The sequence below is a fragment of the Eufriesea mexicana genome, unplaced genomic scaffold (genome assembly GCF_001483705.2).
Source record: "Eufriesea mexicana isolate 0111107269 unplaced genomic scaffold, ASM148370v2 scaffold1596, whole genome shotgun sequence".
NCBI lineage: Eukaryota > Metazoa > Arthropoda > Insecta > Hymenoptera > Apidae > Eufriesea > Eufriesea mexicana.
In genome coordinates this window covers 30063-46103 of record NW_016909691.1, presented here as the reverse complement: position 1 = coordinate 46103, position 16041 = coordinate 30063, and the positions used below count along the sequence as shown (strand labels likewise).

The following is a 16041-nucleotide window of genomic DNA, read 5'->3' as shown; positions in this document are numbered from 1 at the left end:
AGATTGTCTTATCTCGTGAAAGAATTTTGCGTCATAACCTCATAAATATTCAAAATCTTTACCTAGAATCTTAGGATCTTTAGGATCTTAGTACCTTTAGAGTCTTTAGGATCCTAGGCTCTTTGGGACCTTAGGATCTTTAGGATTTTAGGGTCTTTAGGATCCTAGGCTCTTTAGGACCTTAGGATCTTTAGGATTTTAGGATCTTTAGGATTTTAGGATCTTTAGGATTTTAGAATCTTTAAGATTTTAGGATCTTTAGAATCCTAGGCTCTTTAGGACCCTAGAATATTAAAAATCTTAGGATCTTTAGGACCCTAGGCTCTTTAGGATTTTAGGGTCTTTAGAATCCTAGGCTCTTTCTTTAGGATTTTAGGATCTTTAGGATCCTAGGTTCTTTGGGACCTTAGGATCTTTAGGATTTTAAGATCTTTAGGATCGTAGGCTCTTTAGGGCCTTTGGATCTTTAGGATATTAGGATTTTTAGGGTCCTAGGCTTTTTGGGACCTTAGGATCTTTAGGATCCTAGGCTCTTTGGGATCTTAGGATCTTTAGGATTTTAAGATCTTTAGGATCGTAGGCTCTTTAGGGCCTTTGGATCTTTAGGATATTAGGATTTTTAGGATCTTAGGCTCCTTGGGACCTTAGGATCTTTAGGATCCTTGGCAGTTTGGGATCTTAGGATCTTTAGGATCCTAGGCTCTTTGGGATCTTAGGATCTTTAGGATTTTAGAATCTTTAGGATCCTAGGCTCTTTAGAGCTTTCGGATCTTTAGAATATTAGGATTTTTAGGATCCTAGGCTTTTTAGGACCTTAGGATCTTTAGGATTTTAGGATCTTTAGAGTCCTAGGCTCCACAGAACCTTAGAATCTTCAGGATCTGCGGCTCTCTACAATTTTATCGCCTCAATTCCATGACACGCACCCAAAATTGAAAACAGATACCCCAAATCATCACGAGACTCTGGAAAATCCTAAAAAGAACTGCACTCGAGCCTCCAGGGACAAATTGTTCCCACAAAACTGAATCAACGTTGAGGTAACGAGTCCATTCAACTTTCGTCCAGGTGCACCATGCAAACGATCGTTCTGTTGGCTGTACGAGGGAGGGGAAGATCGACAACGTTAGATTAGTAGACATTACGCGGTGTCTCTTCGCCATTTCGCGAAACGTAACACTTGGCAGGAACGACGAACAGCGTTCGTCGCAGTAACTTTTCCCGAAGCTAGACACGAGTAAGGGACAGATGCGCTTGTCATTCCAGAGCAGTAGGACGACGGGTAACGGAACTTGGAATAGTTAGCGCGGCCGCATTTCGATTTCACGCCACGTGTTCCGGGGCGAACGAGAGTGAAACTTGCACGGTTGAATAACTGTGTCGTAACTTAGGAGGAAGCTGCCATTTTCGATTTCTTTTCCCCTTTTTCCTCTGCTCTCTTCCTTTTCGCGTCTGCTTTCTTACTGTCGTTGAACATAGACAAGCTTGATAGAGGCCGCCATCTTTCATTTCTTCCGCTATCTTCCTCATCCTATTTGCTTCCTTTATGATGTTTGACATGGAGTAGATCAATGGAATACGCCATTTTCTTTTTTCTGTGATCTCTGTCATTTTGCACGTGCTTTCTGAATAATAATAAAAATAAAATAATAATAATAATAATAAAATTTCTCCATAATATGGCGATGGCTGGTACAAGCCGCCATTTTCGACTTCTAGGTAATAAATATCGATAGATTCGTGATTTTTAGGGATGTTTGAACGGAATATATATATAGAGAGAAGGGGATTAGTATTAAAATTGCAACATTCGTTAAAATAGAGGTAATTAAATATGAAAATTGATTAAAGGAGATTAAAATGGAGAAACTTCGTGAGTCCGAAAATGGACGCAGTTATGCGCGACACATCTCGTGTCTTATTAAAGGGTAATTCATGGGTAACACGGATATATGGCGAAAGTTACGCAAATTAACGAACGAAACTGAGAAACGAGATCAGCGAACACGTGGCCCGATAATCCGATTTTGTAACGCCGAATTTACGAGCGATTTTGCGACTAACGTGGGCCTCGCGCAACTTCCGGATGAGTCATGTCTCAATTTGCAAGCGTTATAATTTCAGGAAAGTCAGAGGAAATCGACGAATTTAACGCTCGTGAATGTCGCTTTCCTTTTTTTTCGGTTGTTTCGCCGTTGCATGGGATACCGTGCAATCTCGTTTCAACAATGGGATATTATTCCTTGTCGTAATTCGTGATCAAGTGGGTGAAGAAATTTCATTATGGCTATATCTTCTCTTTAAAATTACCATATCGCGGAAAAATATTCCCGATCTTTCAAACCATTAACTCATTTCCTATGTGTGTCTCTCAAGTATATCTTCTTTTTAAACATACCACATGCAATACGTATTATTCAATTATTAATATCACCCTTGACGTTGAATTCATTATCACACGAACCTTTGGACAATCATAGAAATCAATAAATTATTATAATGTGCATCTTGCATGAATAAATCAGGATTAATCATCAATGATTACATAAAGAATTGTTCAATAAAAGTAATAAAAATTCGGACGAGAAAAAGCAAAAATTAAAAAATTAAAAAATTAAAAAATTTTAAAGAGACACTAAGAATTTTATCACGAAAAAGTGGAAATTTAAAAATTATAAAATTTTAAAGATACACAGACGTCTGTACCTATGTATTTACTTATTAAACCATCTGTAATTGCTCGCACGAGATAACCTCCCAGAGCGTTGACAAACTCGAACATAACCTCAACATGTGCGGGCTTTTCGCGGGCAAAAGCTTTTCATCCGCGGAAGCAGAATCGTGTCTCTGGAGATTCGAGATAAACAGTATAATGAGGCCTAGATAGCAAACGATTGCAAAGCCCTGTCCCAACAGACGTGGGAACAGGAACGTGTAAACACGTGGATCGCCATGCCGGCTCTGTCGCTGCCATTTTTTCCTCTATACCTCTTCGGCTCAGCTTGTCTGCCCGTTTATTCGTGGCTCGACAACGCCCCATCGAGCAACTTGCACAAGAGGAGAATGTTAAAGTTATTTCGTCGTGGGGTTGAATTGATTGGAGTTTGGAATGGAAGGATTAGAGAGACGTTGGGAACGGGAAATATATTTAATATAGGTTAGGTTTCAAATTTCAAGAGTTTGTGGAAGAAATAGGAGTTGTTTACTGTTGGGATTCGATAATAATTAATAATAGATAGACTTTGAGTTAGTAAATTCTTATTAATAGCAATTTTTAATTGACAAATTTTAATTGCAATAATTTTTGTTGCTATATTTTTATTAATGATAATTTTTAACTAATAAATTTTCTACGAATAATCATTATAATTTTAGTTAGACTACAACGAAAAGATTGTAAATGCCGATTAAAAATTGTAAAATTAATTATTAAGAAATATATACTTAAGATTAAAAATCGTGACCTGTGTCGAATAAATAGGATTACTCCTTAAAATAGAAATTTAATAAATATGAATTTATTTCTTCGGTATATTGAGGTTATGGTATATGAAAATATAGGTTCAATTAATTTATGATGATTTTTAATTTGTACCAGATTATGAAGAGACCGGAAGGTTCGTATATTCATTGTCATAAATGTATTCGCGGCCACGGTACACTCTTTTCGCGAACGTGCAGACAGCGAACAACAGGAAGCGTACTAGTTCCATTTCCTATTAACTCCATTATTCTTCTCCGCCATTAATTTGCCGGTGAAGGCGTAACAGAGGATTGAGAAGGTGTTGAAATTCGAAATTGGAACGGCGAGATACGCTGATGATTATAGCCTAGACATTCGCATAACATGGCGACGGTACATCAACGAGGACTCTTCACTGAAAGTAACTAAAATTTCCTAAATTCACCAGAAATATAGGTATATCTCAATCGACGATAATATCGACGAAAATTAAAATCAAATATTTTTTAAATTACCAATACTTAAGTATCACATCTACATATAGATACCGAAGATATTAAAAACCCTAGAAATCCCTATATTACGCGATGCATAACAAAATTAATTCCGATAATGATTAAAATGATATCGATGGGAATTTGAAAATACAAATGAAAAGAAAATTAAAAGAATTTTGGTTAACTATTAATAAATATAGATATACCAAAAATCACTATATTACACGATACTTGGAAAGATACTAGCTTCAGAAGATAACCTCAAAATTGCAGTAGACGAATATTAAAAATAATATAATAGGAAATTGAAAGTAATTTTTTTTTTAATGATTGAAGGAATGACTGTGAGGTATTGAAGTGTCGAAAGAGTTGGAAGTAGCAGAAATCACGATGTCACGCGATATATAACGAAAACGGTTTCGAGATCACACACAGGGGACATCGGTTCGACGTGCAGTGGGAAACTAGGGAACTAACGAGGTCACGTGGCTTCTGTTAGGTGCCCCTGTGTGATCCTTCCCAGAAAACGCCACACCCTTCGACTTTGCGACTCACGAGACACACGATTCACGCTCGACGCTCGCAAGGACGGCGTCGCCGTTCCTTCCTCGAGAGACCGACACTTTTTTCTTTCCACTCGCTCGTGAATCACGCTGCTGTTTTATCTTTTCACACGTCTAGCCACGACGAAAGGTGTTAGCATACCTGTTACCCTAGTCTAAGTCTACGGGAACCGAGGTAAAAATGTTTGGGTTCTACGTTTCTTCGTTTCGGGAAGTTGGTACACGCTTGGTGATAATTTAGGGGATTACGCTATATCGAGTTGAGGAGTCGTGAAATTGGTATTTTTATTTTGGTAATTTTTGGTATTGGGGGAGATGGGATTCTAAGAGTGTTTATTCGGTTTATAAAATATATTTGGGACTGTTTAATAAGTTTTGCAATTTTTTAATAGGGAATTTCGAGGTTTGCAAATTTCCAAATTTCTGTATTTCTAAATTTCCAATTTTCAAATTTCGGAACTTTTAAATTTCTAAATTTCTATATTTCTAAGTTCCCAAATTTCCAAAGTCCCAAGGTTCCAAATTCCTACATTTCTAAATTCCCAATTTTCAAATTTCGGAACTTCTATATTTCTAAATTCCCAAATTCCCAAAGTTCCAAGGTTCCAAGTTCCCAAATTTCAAATTTTATAGTTTCTGAATTCCCAAATTTTCCAAATTTCTCTATACCTAAATTCCCAAATTCCCAAACTCCCAAGCTATCAAATTTCTAAATTCCTAAACTCCCAAATTCCCAATTTCTCAAATTTTTGAAATCCCAAATTTCTAAATTCCCAAACTCCCAAATTTTTGAAATCCCAATTTTACAAATTCTCAAACTTCTGTACTTTTAAATCTTCCAACTTTCAAATAAAAAAGTTAGAATTCTTCGAAAGCTCATATTCGCTCTTCTGTCTATATTATCCACTTCGAATGCTCATACACGTATCTCTTCTTTCTACGACTACTCGATATTCCACGAACGTTTCACTTGATACAACTCCAAATCGGAAGCGGAACTCTCGAGCCTTCAAGGATCCATCATCGTCAAATGAAACACCGGCGATTTCTTCCAAGAAACCTATCTATTCGCATCTCTTTACCGCGAGTGGAAAACACGGTAAATGGTTCAATGTCGATCGAAGGAAGGCTTAAGTCATTCTAGTATAATGTAACTGTAACGCGTGTGAACGCAACAACTCCTCAGCTCCCACTTCATTACCGATGCATCAAGTGTTTCTGTGAATACAAAAAAGAAAAAAATTCACTGAAATAATTAACGACGATTAGATATTCCGCAAACACGTTTCGACTACTGATGTGAAAACAGCGGAAATTTTCAATGGAACGAAAAGGAAAATTCTAATTACTCGTTTGCCGCTGTTTAATTATCCGCTGCTTATTATTAGGTTATTTGGTAATGAGAAGAGATATGCCACATCCACTTGTTGCCTCATCCAGTGAATGCTGGCCGGAAATTCTAGTTCTACTTCCTGTTGGAATTTAGATAACAATTATAAGGGTCATTGTGCCGAGGGAACAGAAGATATTGTGTAGTTTGCAAATGAAGCATGTTCGAGATAATCAGGGACAAAATAGACTCTAGTTTCTATAGTAATTTCGTAGAACTATAATACCCTCGTATGACCAAGAATTTGAACAAAAATTTATTTAAGTAAAAAATTTATTTTGTAAATATTATATATCAAATGATATTTTTATTTTAATTATTTGTTTGAATTTATAAATTAAAGTTAAATTACGAATTTTTTTTTCCTCGAATAATTTTTATTTCAATTTTCTTTTTACTTCAAAATTCTTGCTTTATGATTTTTCCAAAAATAATAGAGTTAGTGGGAATAATATTTAGGGTAAATTCGAGAATGAGATGATCGAGGAAGATCGATGACTCGAACTGGGTCAATGGAAGCACGTGTCAAAATGTCGATAATTGATCGAGATCCATGAGAAACAGGATTTACCGATATATTAATAGAGGCTGTCGACGAGATGATATAACGAGCATGCAAGTTTCGCACCAGGGGATACCCATTGATTAAATCAGGTTAGCAGCGCCATCTGTATTGATGGACGATTGTCTGATCCGCTTTTCGATATTATTGTCACGTTCGGGGTTCTCGACCTCGAAAACCACACGAAAATAATTTTATAATTGATTCCATCATCGTTAAAAATATCATTTCCATATAATTTCCAAATAAAAGAATTTTTAATCAATTTCTCAATCGAAAATCAGATCATGGTAAATCAAAATATTCAAACCATTGCATCATTTTCACTAGTATTACTTATTTTAAATTTTATAAATCATTATTATTCAATTATTCTCAGAACCTCACACTGAAATAATTTTATTAAATTTCTTAATTCAAAATCAGGTCGTTATAAATATTCTCAGGAATTTAAGACGTCGCATAATTTCCATATAATTATTTTTGTCAAGAGGTTATGACGCAAAGGAACAGTAGTCAGTGGAAACGGTGGAAAAACTGTATAGATCTTTATTAAACGGGCAAATGGTTAGAACTGGCCAGTTTAGGGCCACGTAGGTCACAAGACGTCTCCAGAAAACGAAAGACAAACGACAAAACGCAGGAAAAGATCGCCCCCAATTCGCTAGGATGTAGAGTTTTCTTTACTATTTAGTTTTTACTACAACAATTTTCACAACCCAAGAAAATCCCTCTCAAATAAATAAGTTATCATCGATAAACCCCTACATTCATTCCAATCAATCCCACCCATTTTCCCTTCGTAAATAACCCTATAGGATCATTCGCACGCTCGCTACACCCGCCCAAAATCATTCAACGGATCAACAACCCTCGCAGCCGACTTGCTTCATCTAACCGACTCACACAACGAAACACTGAGTTTCCTGATCCAAGCTCCCTATAGGAAATCAAACAGAACCGGTCCCTTGACATTAATCGTCGGCTATTTCCTCGGTCCGTGCGTCAGCCGCGCGAATCGCCATGCGTTAATAAGCTTCCTTGGTCCGGCGTGTTCTTGACCGCGTGCGCGCGCATGCTAGGTAGCGCTAGTGAGCACACGTGGTACCGCGCGCCATGTTTCCTGACCGAGGGAAAGTGGCGGAAGGCAAGGTTGCGTGTGCACGGAGATGAGATCCGAGATATCCAGCGACACGTTGTGCATAGAACCCAGAGATAGAGGGTCCACGGAACGTAAAAGGGGGAGCGATCTTCTGGGGTGAATACGACGGAGAAAGGGAGCGAAGGGTGGTTTGGAATCCTAGGGAATTAGGACGAATGAACTAGGTGGGATTTGCCTTCGAATTGGATGACACGTTCCAAGTTGGAGCTTGACGACCGCGTTTACAAATTGGACGACATTTTATCTCCATTTGGGCCCCTTATAGCCTGTGATCACTTTAGATATTTCCAGATCTTGCCTAGACGATTGCAATTAGCTTTTCTTATAATTATTCGTGAAATAAATTACTTTTAATATAGTTTGCGATTTTTTGAATAGGCTTTGCGCTTCATTGACGATATATATTGTCGTAAATTCTTTTACAATGCACTCTGGCTGTTGAAAATAAGGGTGAGGTGTATCTGGATGGATGATTTTTGAGAATTTGACTAATGGGGGGAAATAGGGCGAGTGTTTGAGGGTGATATCGATATCTGGAAATATATATAGTGCAATTTTATTTATCAGCTTATCAGAGTGGAACAATCATTTTCAGTTTTCATTTTGGTATTTTTTTATCCAAAAATTTCCCTAGCTTCTTATTTCCTATGATTTGCTATATCAACTCAATACGCGTTTGATTCGCAGTGATGAATAGAGGAAGGGTATCGAGAAAATGATAATCAAGGTACATTCGCATGGTTCAGTTTTTATTTTGATATTTTTTTATCCAAAAATTTCCCTAGCTTCTTATTTCCTATGATTTGCTATATCAACTCGATACGCGTTTGATTTGCAGTGAAGAATAGAGGAAGGGTATCGAGAAAATGATAACCAAGGTACATTCGCATGCTCTTTAGCCGTGACGCGGTCGAACGAGGGTCGGTTTCGAGAGCTGCGGTATTAGCATGATAGAAGCAGAAATGAGAGAACAGTTCATAGCCAGCGAGGCGGATACGTTTCATGCGTGCCTGGCTTGTACCTGCGTTTCGTTCTGTTGCCCGTATCGCGATTCTATAGCCGTGTTCCGTTGCTTGGTGATTGCAGCGTTTATGGCAGGACGGGAAGCGCAGGGAAGTGATCGGGCCCCTCCGCGTGGTGCATCGCTACGTGAACATGGTGGAACAGACGGCCGAATACTACAACGAGACCACACAGAAGACCGAAACCGTAAGAAGAATTTTCTATCCCGCCAATTTTCATATCGTATTTAATTGATTTTTCCAAAAGTGGAGGAATATTGAGAAAAATATTTTGGAAAATATTTAATTCAGGATAGAAGCTTCGAATAATACCTAAGGGGAATTGAAAATTATTTTATTGCTATAGTGATTTAATTCGGTAAATTAAAAACACGAAGTATTGGATTAGTTCCAAAACAATATTAACGTTTTTAATATAAAATAGTAATAATTTTGATTGAGAAACAGTTTTATTAAATAATATATTTTGATTTATAGATTTTTAGGTATATTAGAAAGTATTGGATTGGTCCCAAAATAATATTCATATTTTTAACGTAATATGATAATCATCTAAATTGTGAACAATTTTTGGTGCACAGTAAATAATTCCAATTAGTATTTGGTTATGTTTAGTAGATTAGGAAAATTGTTATATATTGAAAAAATAAAAAAGGAAAATAGATTTAGAGGTTATGGAATATTTATTATTAAGGAAATGTTATATTAGGTTCACGGGTGTGAACCAGCAATGGGGTACAGCTTTGCAGCTGGAACGATCGACGGGCCAGGATCATTCTCGTTCAAGCAGGGCACAACCACCGCGAACCCAATGTGGAACGCGGTTAGGAACCTACTAGCGGCCCCTACGTCCGAAGACATAAAGTGTCATGGCGCCAAGCCGATTCTGCTTGCCACTGGACATGTAAGTTCACACTGATTGTGAGACATAGTTGCATAGAAAATATAGAAAATAATCACAGAGAAACTTTGAAAATTATCTTCACTGAGACACCAACTATTTCTAAACAATTTCTAATCTCCATAATTACAAATAAATAAAATGATCAAACAATTAATTTATTATTTCTCATTTTTCACTTGGATCTTGTATCTTACAATTCTCTGCACTCCCTAAGCCTAGTTTAATTTGGAATATTTTCTTTTTTTTTTTTTTTAAAGATAATAATTGAAATATTGTTCTTTTATTTCTTTTATTTTTAAATGAATGTTGATTTTCGAGATAAGTTCGTTAGATTGGTTTGTTTATTTATGATTTATTTCGATGTTTTTCAGATGAATCTTCCGTACGAATGGCAGCCGAAAATCGTGTCCACACAGGTGGCGCTGATCGGAAACGTTGTCATTGCCGGTGTACCGGGAGAATTCACAACAATGTCCGGAAGAAGATTGCGAGAGGCTATCAAAAGGGTCATGAATGATGCGTCCGACGACGAAACCTCCGTTATAATCGCCGGTCTCTGCAATACTTACAGCGATTACGTCACTACGCCGGAGGAATATCAAGTAAATCGTAGATCATTCTTACCGTTCGCTTCCTTCCGACGTTTTTAGAATAATCTTTCTATCCCCTGTTACGTCACGATCCTCCACTACAATCGTTTGGAAAGCAGACGGAATTATTTCGTTTCCGATAAACATTGAGAACAAAAGAACTTACTGGATATATTTATTAAACTTTGGATTAGGTTTGTGAAAATTGGGGTGATCTATATTTTGGTGTTATTATAGATAATAGATTTGGAATATTATAGATAAATTAAATATTATAGATAAATTAAATATTATAGATAAATTTAAGTGTTAAAGCACTTGGTATAGTCCTAATTATTTATATTTAAGATTTTTCAAAAAATGAAGTTAATCGATTTGTGCAGTGAACAACTCAAATGAGAGTTAAACAAAAATTTGTGACAAAATATGATATAAAAAATATAAAAATATAATTTGAACATCTTAAATTATATTTAGACGTTATAGTGAAAATTGTAAGGATAATAAAATTTTATTTGCATCGTATATTGAGTATAAATTAATTTGTTTAAATAATTCGTAACAATTTCGTGATCTAATTTTTCAGCTCCAAAGATACGAAGGTGCGTCGACCATATTTGGACCTCATACGCTCACGATTTATTTAAAACAGTACCAAGAACTCACGACAGCTGCCATACTTGTGAGTACACCACCAAAACCTGTTTCTCTCTCTCTAAAAAATATCGTAATTTTCCTTCGAGGAAATTCCAGACGAAAATCAAGCGTTTTCATAATTTTAATTTCGATTTGGATTTAGAAAAAGGACATTGAGCCTGGCCCAACACCTCCAGATTTGAGACGCGAGAATCTTCTCTCGTTTGTCACACCTGTTCTCTATGATACTCCGAAATGGAACAAGAATTTCGGTGACTGCATCAAACAGCCCCAGAAATATGCAAGACCAGGTGACATCGTCACTGCAGTATTTGTGAGTATGCTAATAACAAATGCAAACCAGCCAAAAAGAAAAGAGGAAATATGAATCTATCCTTGTCACTTTTCCAATTTTTATATCACTTGGTGGTGAAAAAATAATATTCTGCCATCTCACAGTGGGAAAACAAAATTTCTTAGGTTTAAAAATATAAAACTTTCAGAAATAAGAACTCCATGAAATTTTATAGAAAACTACCTATCGTAATAATAAATTTTCTTTTTATTTAATTTTCAAAAAGGTCAAAACACGTGTTTCATAAATTAAATTTATCAATTTGTAGTAAATTTTGAATTTATATAAAAAGAAAAATGTGACTTATACTTTTATTTTATAGTCTTCCAATAAATAAAATGTTTCGTGTGCTTTGATGTGTAATAATTAAAGTGCATTAATCGAATAGAAGCAGGAAGGCAACCATGACCCAGTTAGATCGAAGGAATGATAACCGTACATCGATTCATACACGTTACGTAGCATCCTATAATGGAATTTGAACGGAGCGTGCGATGCCATATTCAAAATGGCGACGTACAGGTTCCCGGTCCATTTAACAAACCGAATGATCTACGTTTGCAATAAATGCACATCTCAGGAAATGCTAGAGTACTTTCATAAATAACCACAAATTCATCCCCAAACCAAATACAAATCGATTTCTCACAGGGAACATCTTTTAACCTGCTTATGCTAACTAATCGTCTTAAAAGTTTCTTTCCCTGTAGGAAGTCTTTTTCGTTTCTTTCTTTGTTATTCTGCGAACTATAACAATTTTCTAAAATCATGGAGTGTCGTGGATTCTGCGTTTCACAAAATTCCAAATTTAACTGTAACATAAATTCTTTATGCCTCGTGCACACGTGCAGTTCTCGACTATTTTCAAATTCGACGATTTATAATTCATTCGTCGTGTAAACTTGTTATTCACGAAGGCAGAAGAAGAGCGAAAATTTTATGACTATCGTTTGCCATAAATCTGCTCGTATTTTCACCAGGTTTCTGGCCACCCACGCAACAACCTGATGACTGAGAGCTCGTTCCTGACCATCGAGAAGCTCGCTGAGGATGAAGTATGGATACCAGTTGCCAATGATGCCAGTTGGGAGACTAAGTGAGTACACTATCCCTATTTCTTGATCTATGATTTAAATCCTCGAATCGACGAATAGAACAATTTTTCGTAAAAGGAATAAATTACGTAGAATAAATTTTTATTGTACAAATAAATTTTGGAAATTAACTTCTAAGTGTCGTGATACGTGTAAATTTACTTGAAAAAATGTTACTTTAAATAATTTGTATTAATAAGGACAAAATTACTTACGAAATGCTTGGAAAATTGCTTAAAAAATTCTTTAAAAAATTTTAGAAGAATTTTCTTTGGAGATTAATGTCGAAAAATTGGAATGCAAGACTATAATAGGAGTATCGATCAGCTAGGAGTACGAGATCAGGCATAAAACCAGCTATCAGGTAGACAAATCATAACGATATTTTACCTCTGTCTGGTGTGTCGTTGATACAGGTTCGAATGGCAAAGGACGTCGGTGATCCTTGGTGCGAGTCAAGTGATCATTACGTGGCAGGTCCCTGAGGACATCAAAGACGGTGAATATCGTATCAGACACAACGGCTACTACCGTTATATCCTTGGTGGCGTCTTCCCTTACTACGGCGTATCAAACCACTTCCAGGTAAATTGAAGAAACTGGTTTTTAATATCCAAAATCTTTTCCTTCATCTAGATATACTTATGTATATTCCTGTACAAAGATATACATATGCCTATTCTCATATAAAAATATAAATATATATATTCCTGTATACATATATATCTATTTCTCATAATGGAAAATATATATTTATATTTTTATATTTTCTGGATAAGAAACATTCATCTTTTTCTTGAATTTTTAATCTTCTTAAAACGTCATTTTTAGAACGCCATTTCCTAAAATATTTTTTTTTTCTTTTAGACGTTTGTAAATTTTTTATTTAATTTAGAAGTTTCATTTTATTTGCTGGTAATTGTTTGAGGCAACAACTTTTACAATTTGAGGATCTCTTTCTTCTACTAGAATTCTTTTAATTAGGAATTTAATTAAAATTAATTTTCCCGTGGAAATGAAGTTAATGGATTTAAAAAATTATTTCTAGATAAGGTAGGCTTAATTTTGAGTTAACTGATCTTAAATTAATAGTGAATCAAAGTTTAGTTATGGGTAATAAAATAAATAAAATTGTTCTAGTCCAGAATTAATTACTTTAATCTCGATCCAAGATTAATAAATAATAAAATTAAGATTAATAAGTAATAAAAATTAATAGCAATATTTACATCAGTAATTATTAATAATATTAATACTATATATTAATGGTAATATACATAGCTATCTTTTAAATTAATTTCTGAACTTTTCTTTCATTAAAAGCACAATCCAGTAATCCAGTATACCATAAAAATCTTAATCAGACCAATTTATCAAAATTTTACAACATTTTTATTTTTACACAAATAGCCGAATTACATTGAGAACTTTTCGTAGCTTCTAAACGAAGCATAAAAATTTACCTTATCACCCTCGCAGCCTTCCACCGTAATTTCCAGATTTTTAACAAGCTTCTCCTAACGTGCCATCAGAGCCAACGGATCGGTGACATTTCCAACAGCCCGAGATCCTATCTACCGTTCTTACAGGCACCATAGGCAGTCACGTGACATTTTCTATTGATCATTTCAGGTTATAACCACGCGGCCAAAGGCTTGCAGGCGACGTTACTATGAATAACCAAGCCGTGATATTCTTGGTCCCGAATGAAATGCCTACGCTTAATTCACTGACTGAATCTGGCCATAATTCAGCTGTGAAGGCCATAAGATAACACGGGATACCTCGTACACTCTCCTTCTTCTTCGTAATTCTTTTATTTTTCCCTCTTTTTTATTGTACAGTGTTGTATTATATTTTATCGACGTGTGATCTCCTTAAAACGTAGTAGCAATAACCGTTAGAGCGTAATTTAATCTTGATTAAGGCTCATTATTAAACCACCGTGCTTTAGACCGTGGTAATTTGCATCGTGTACATTAACTGTCCAACGCGATAGAGAATAAAAGGATAATTTATAGAATCGTACGTGTGATTTATTTACTTACATTAGCGTTAGAATAATTAATTGTTAGTTACGGTATTATTTATGTAATTAAGATTATAATATATCATATGTGAAACGTGTAAAATTGATCAGTGATTGTAATCGGTATTAAATATTACTATGAATATAAATATTAAGTATTGTAATAATTATTAATATATTATAATATATTAGATAATATATAATGTAATTATGATATAATTATTATTCGTATATCTAAATTTTCGTATTAAATATTACCTATACATAAATTTTCCTCATCTTTGTGTCCTCTTTTTGTAATGGTGTTTTCTATTATTTGTATTCGTGTAATTAGTATAATTGGATTTTACAAGCGAATAAAATTGCAGATTTATTTAAAATTCTTCCTTAAGGAGAAAAGTTGAGAGTGGAGTGGAAATGTATTCGAAAAAGAATCAGAGGGTAGTTGCAAGCGATGAGGGTAGGTCCTACGAAGTTCCTCTGGGTCGCTATTAGCGCCAGGTTTTATAACACGAAGTTTTTCCCAGTTTATGGCAACACCCACGTATGATCACGGTATTTTACCATAGCGACGACGAGGGTGTTAAAGTTAATAGGATCTTTCGCGAAAACTCAGCTTGTACTTTGAAGCTGGAGCTCGTCATATTTACAGAACTATATCTGTGATCACTTCTCGCTATAGTAAAATCGAGGTTAGTGCAATTACTCTACACATTCGGATGAATTTCATACTTCGATTATGTTCTTAAACATCGTTCCAAATTTCGAACAGATCCATTCACCCTTCCACAAATGGGATCGTACAATTTAGTGGAGATATGGACCATGGTGGCGCTAGTGAGTTAAAGGCAAAACCCTCAAACAGTAGTTATAATAATTCACTGCTTGCAGCTCATGAAAAAATTAAAAAATTCTCAAATAAAAATTAGAAAATCGCAAAATTATCGTGAGAAAATGGCCATTTCGTTGAAAATAAATTAAATTAACAATAAAATGACAGAGTATAAAGTTCTTCGTAATTTTTATTCTTTTATCAAACCCTCAGAGATCTCGTCTAAAGATACAGTTATCAAATTCGAGGATTTTTGGTAGAATTACGTATTTCATTTTTCCGTGGGCATTGCAGTCAGGTTTATCAGAGATCGACACGCCGATAATATCTCAATTTCGGACAAAAGAGCACGATCACGCCTAAACTACATAATTCCAGGTCGCGATACCGATCTCTGTCCAAAAATAGTCGACGAAGTGGCATTCGAAGCGTTAAACAACGATTACGAATATCTGGAAACGAGATCGCGACACGTGAATTCGTGTTTCAAAGGTCGAAGGACTTTGGGAAGAGGGGAAGTATATTTTACGTCGCGATGGCGACGGAGGGGAGGAAGGAGAATTAATTAAATTTATTCGGCTGAATCTTACGCGAAAATTTCATCTCGAGAAGTGCAATTCCATGGAAACGTCGAAGTTAATACCATCCTACTGAAACAGCTTCGATATCTTTCGATATCTTTCGTTCTGAATGCAAACTAGAGCCTCACTCTGGGTTCTTAAATGAATTGAGTCGATATCGGGAATTTTCTCCGATGGAACCTTCCATCTTGGAATCTTTCATCGAGATTTCATTAATAGGCTGAATTTTATTATTTCTGTAAATGGTACTGAAACTGGGATTAATATCGAGATCGTGAGACAGAGGTGTGGTGATTGGTCAAGGATTTGGGATAATAATTTAGAGGTATAAATTTATTAATAGATTTAATATATTTATATA

At 35.4% G+C, this 16041-nt stretch overlaps 1 protein-coding gene across 5 annotated transcripts in view; it reads left to right on the top strand.

Moving 5' to 3' along the window:
• Positions 1-14227, top strand: part of CDase (neutral ceramidase) — a 51240-nt gene extending 37013 nt beyond the window's left edge. For all 5 annotated transcript variants that reach the window (XM_017901267.1, XM_017901268.1, XM_017901264.1 and 2 more), the window contains 8 exons: positions 8724-8846; positions 9369-9563; positions 9935-10165; positions 10740-10835; positions 10953-11123; positions 12125-12240; positions 12655-12823; positions 13871-14227. In XM_017901267.1, coding sequence (XP_017756756.1) covers positions 8724-8846; positions 9369-9563; positions 9935-10165; positions 10740-10835; positions 10953-11123; positions 12125-12240; positions 12655-12823; positions 13871-13918 — 1149 coding nt within the window. In that variant the 3' untranslated portion in view covers positions 13919-14227. The remainder of the gene's footprint in view (positions 1-8723; positions 8847-9368; positions 9564-9934; positions 10166-10739; positions 10836-10952; positions 11124-12124; positions 12241-12654; positions 12824-13870) is intronic.
• The last annotated feature ends 1814 nt before the right edge of the window (positions 14228-16041 follow it).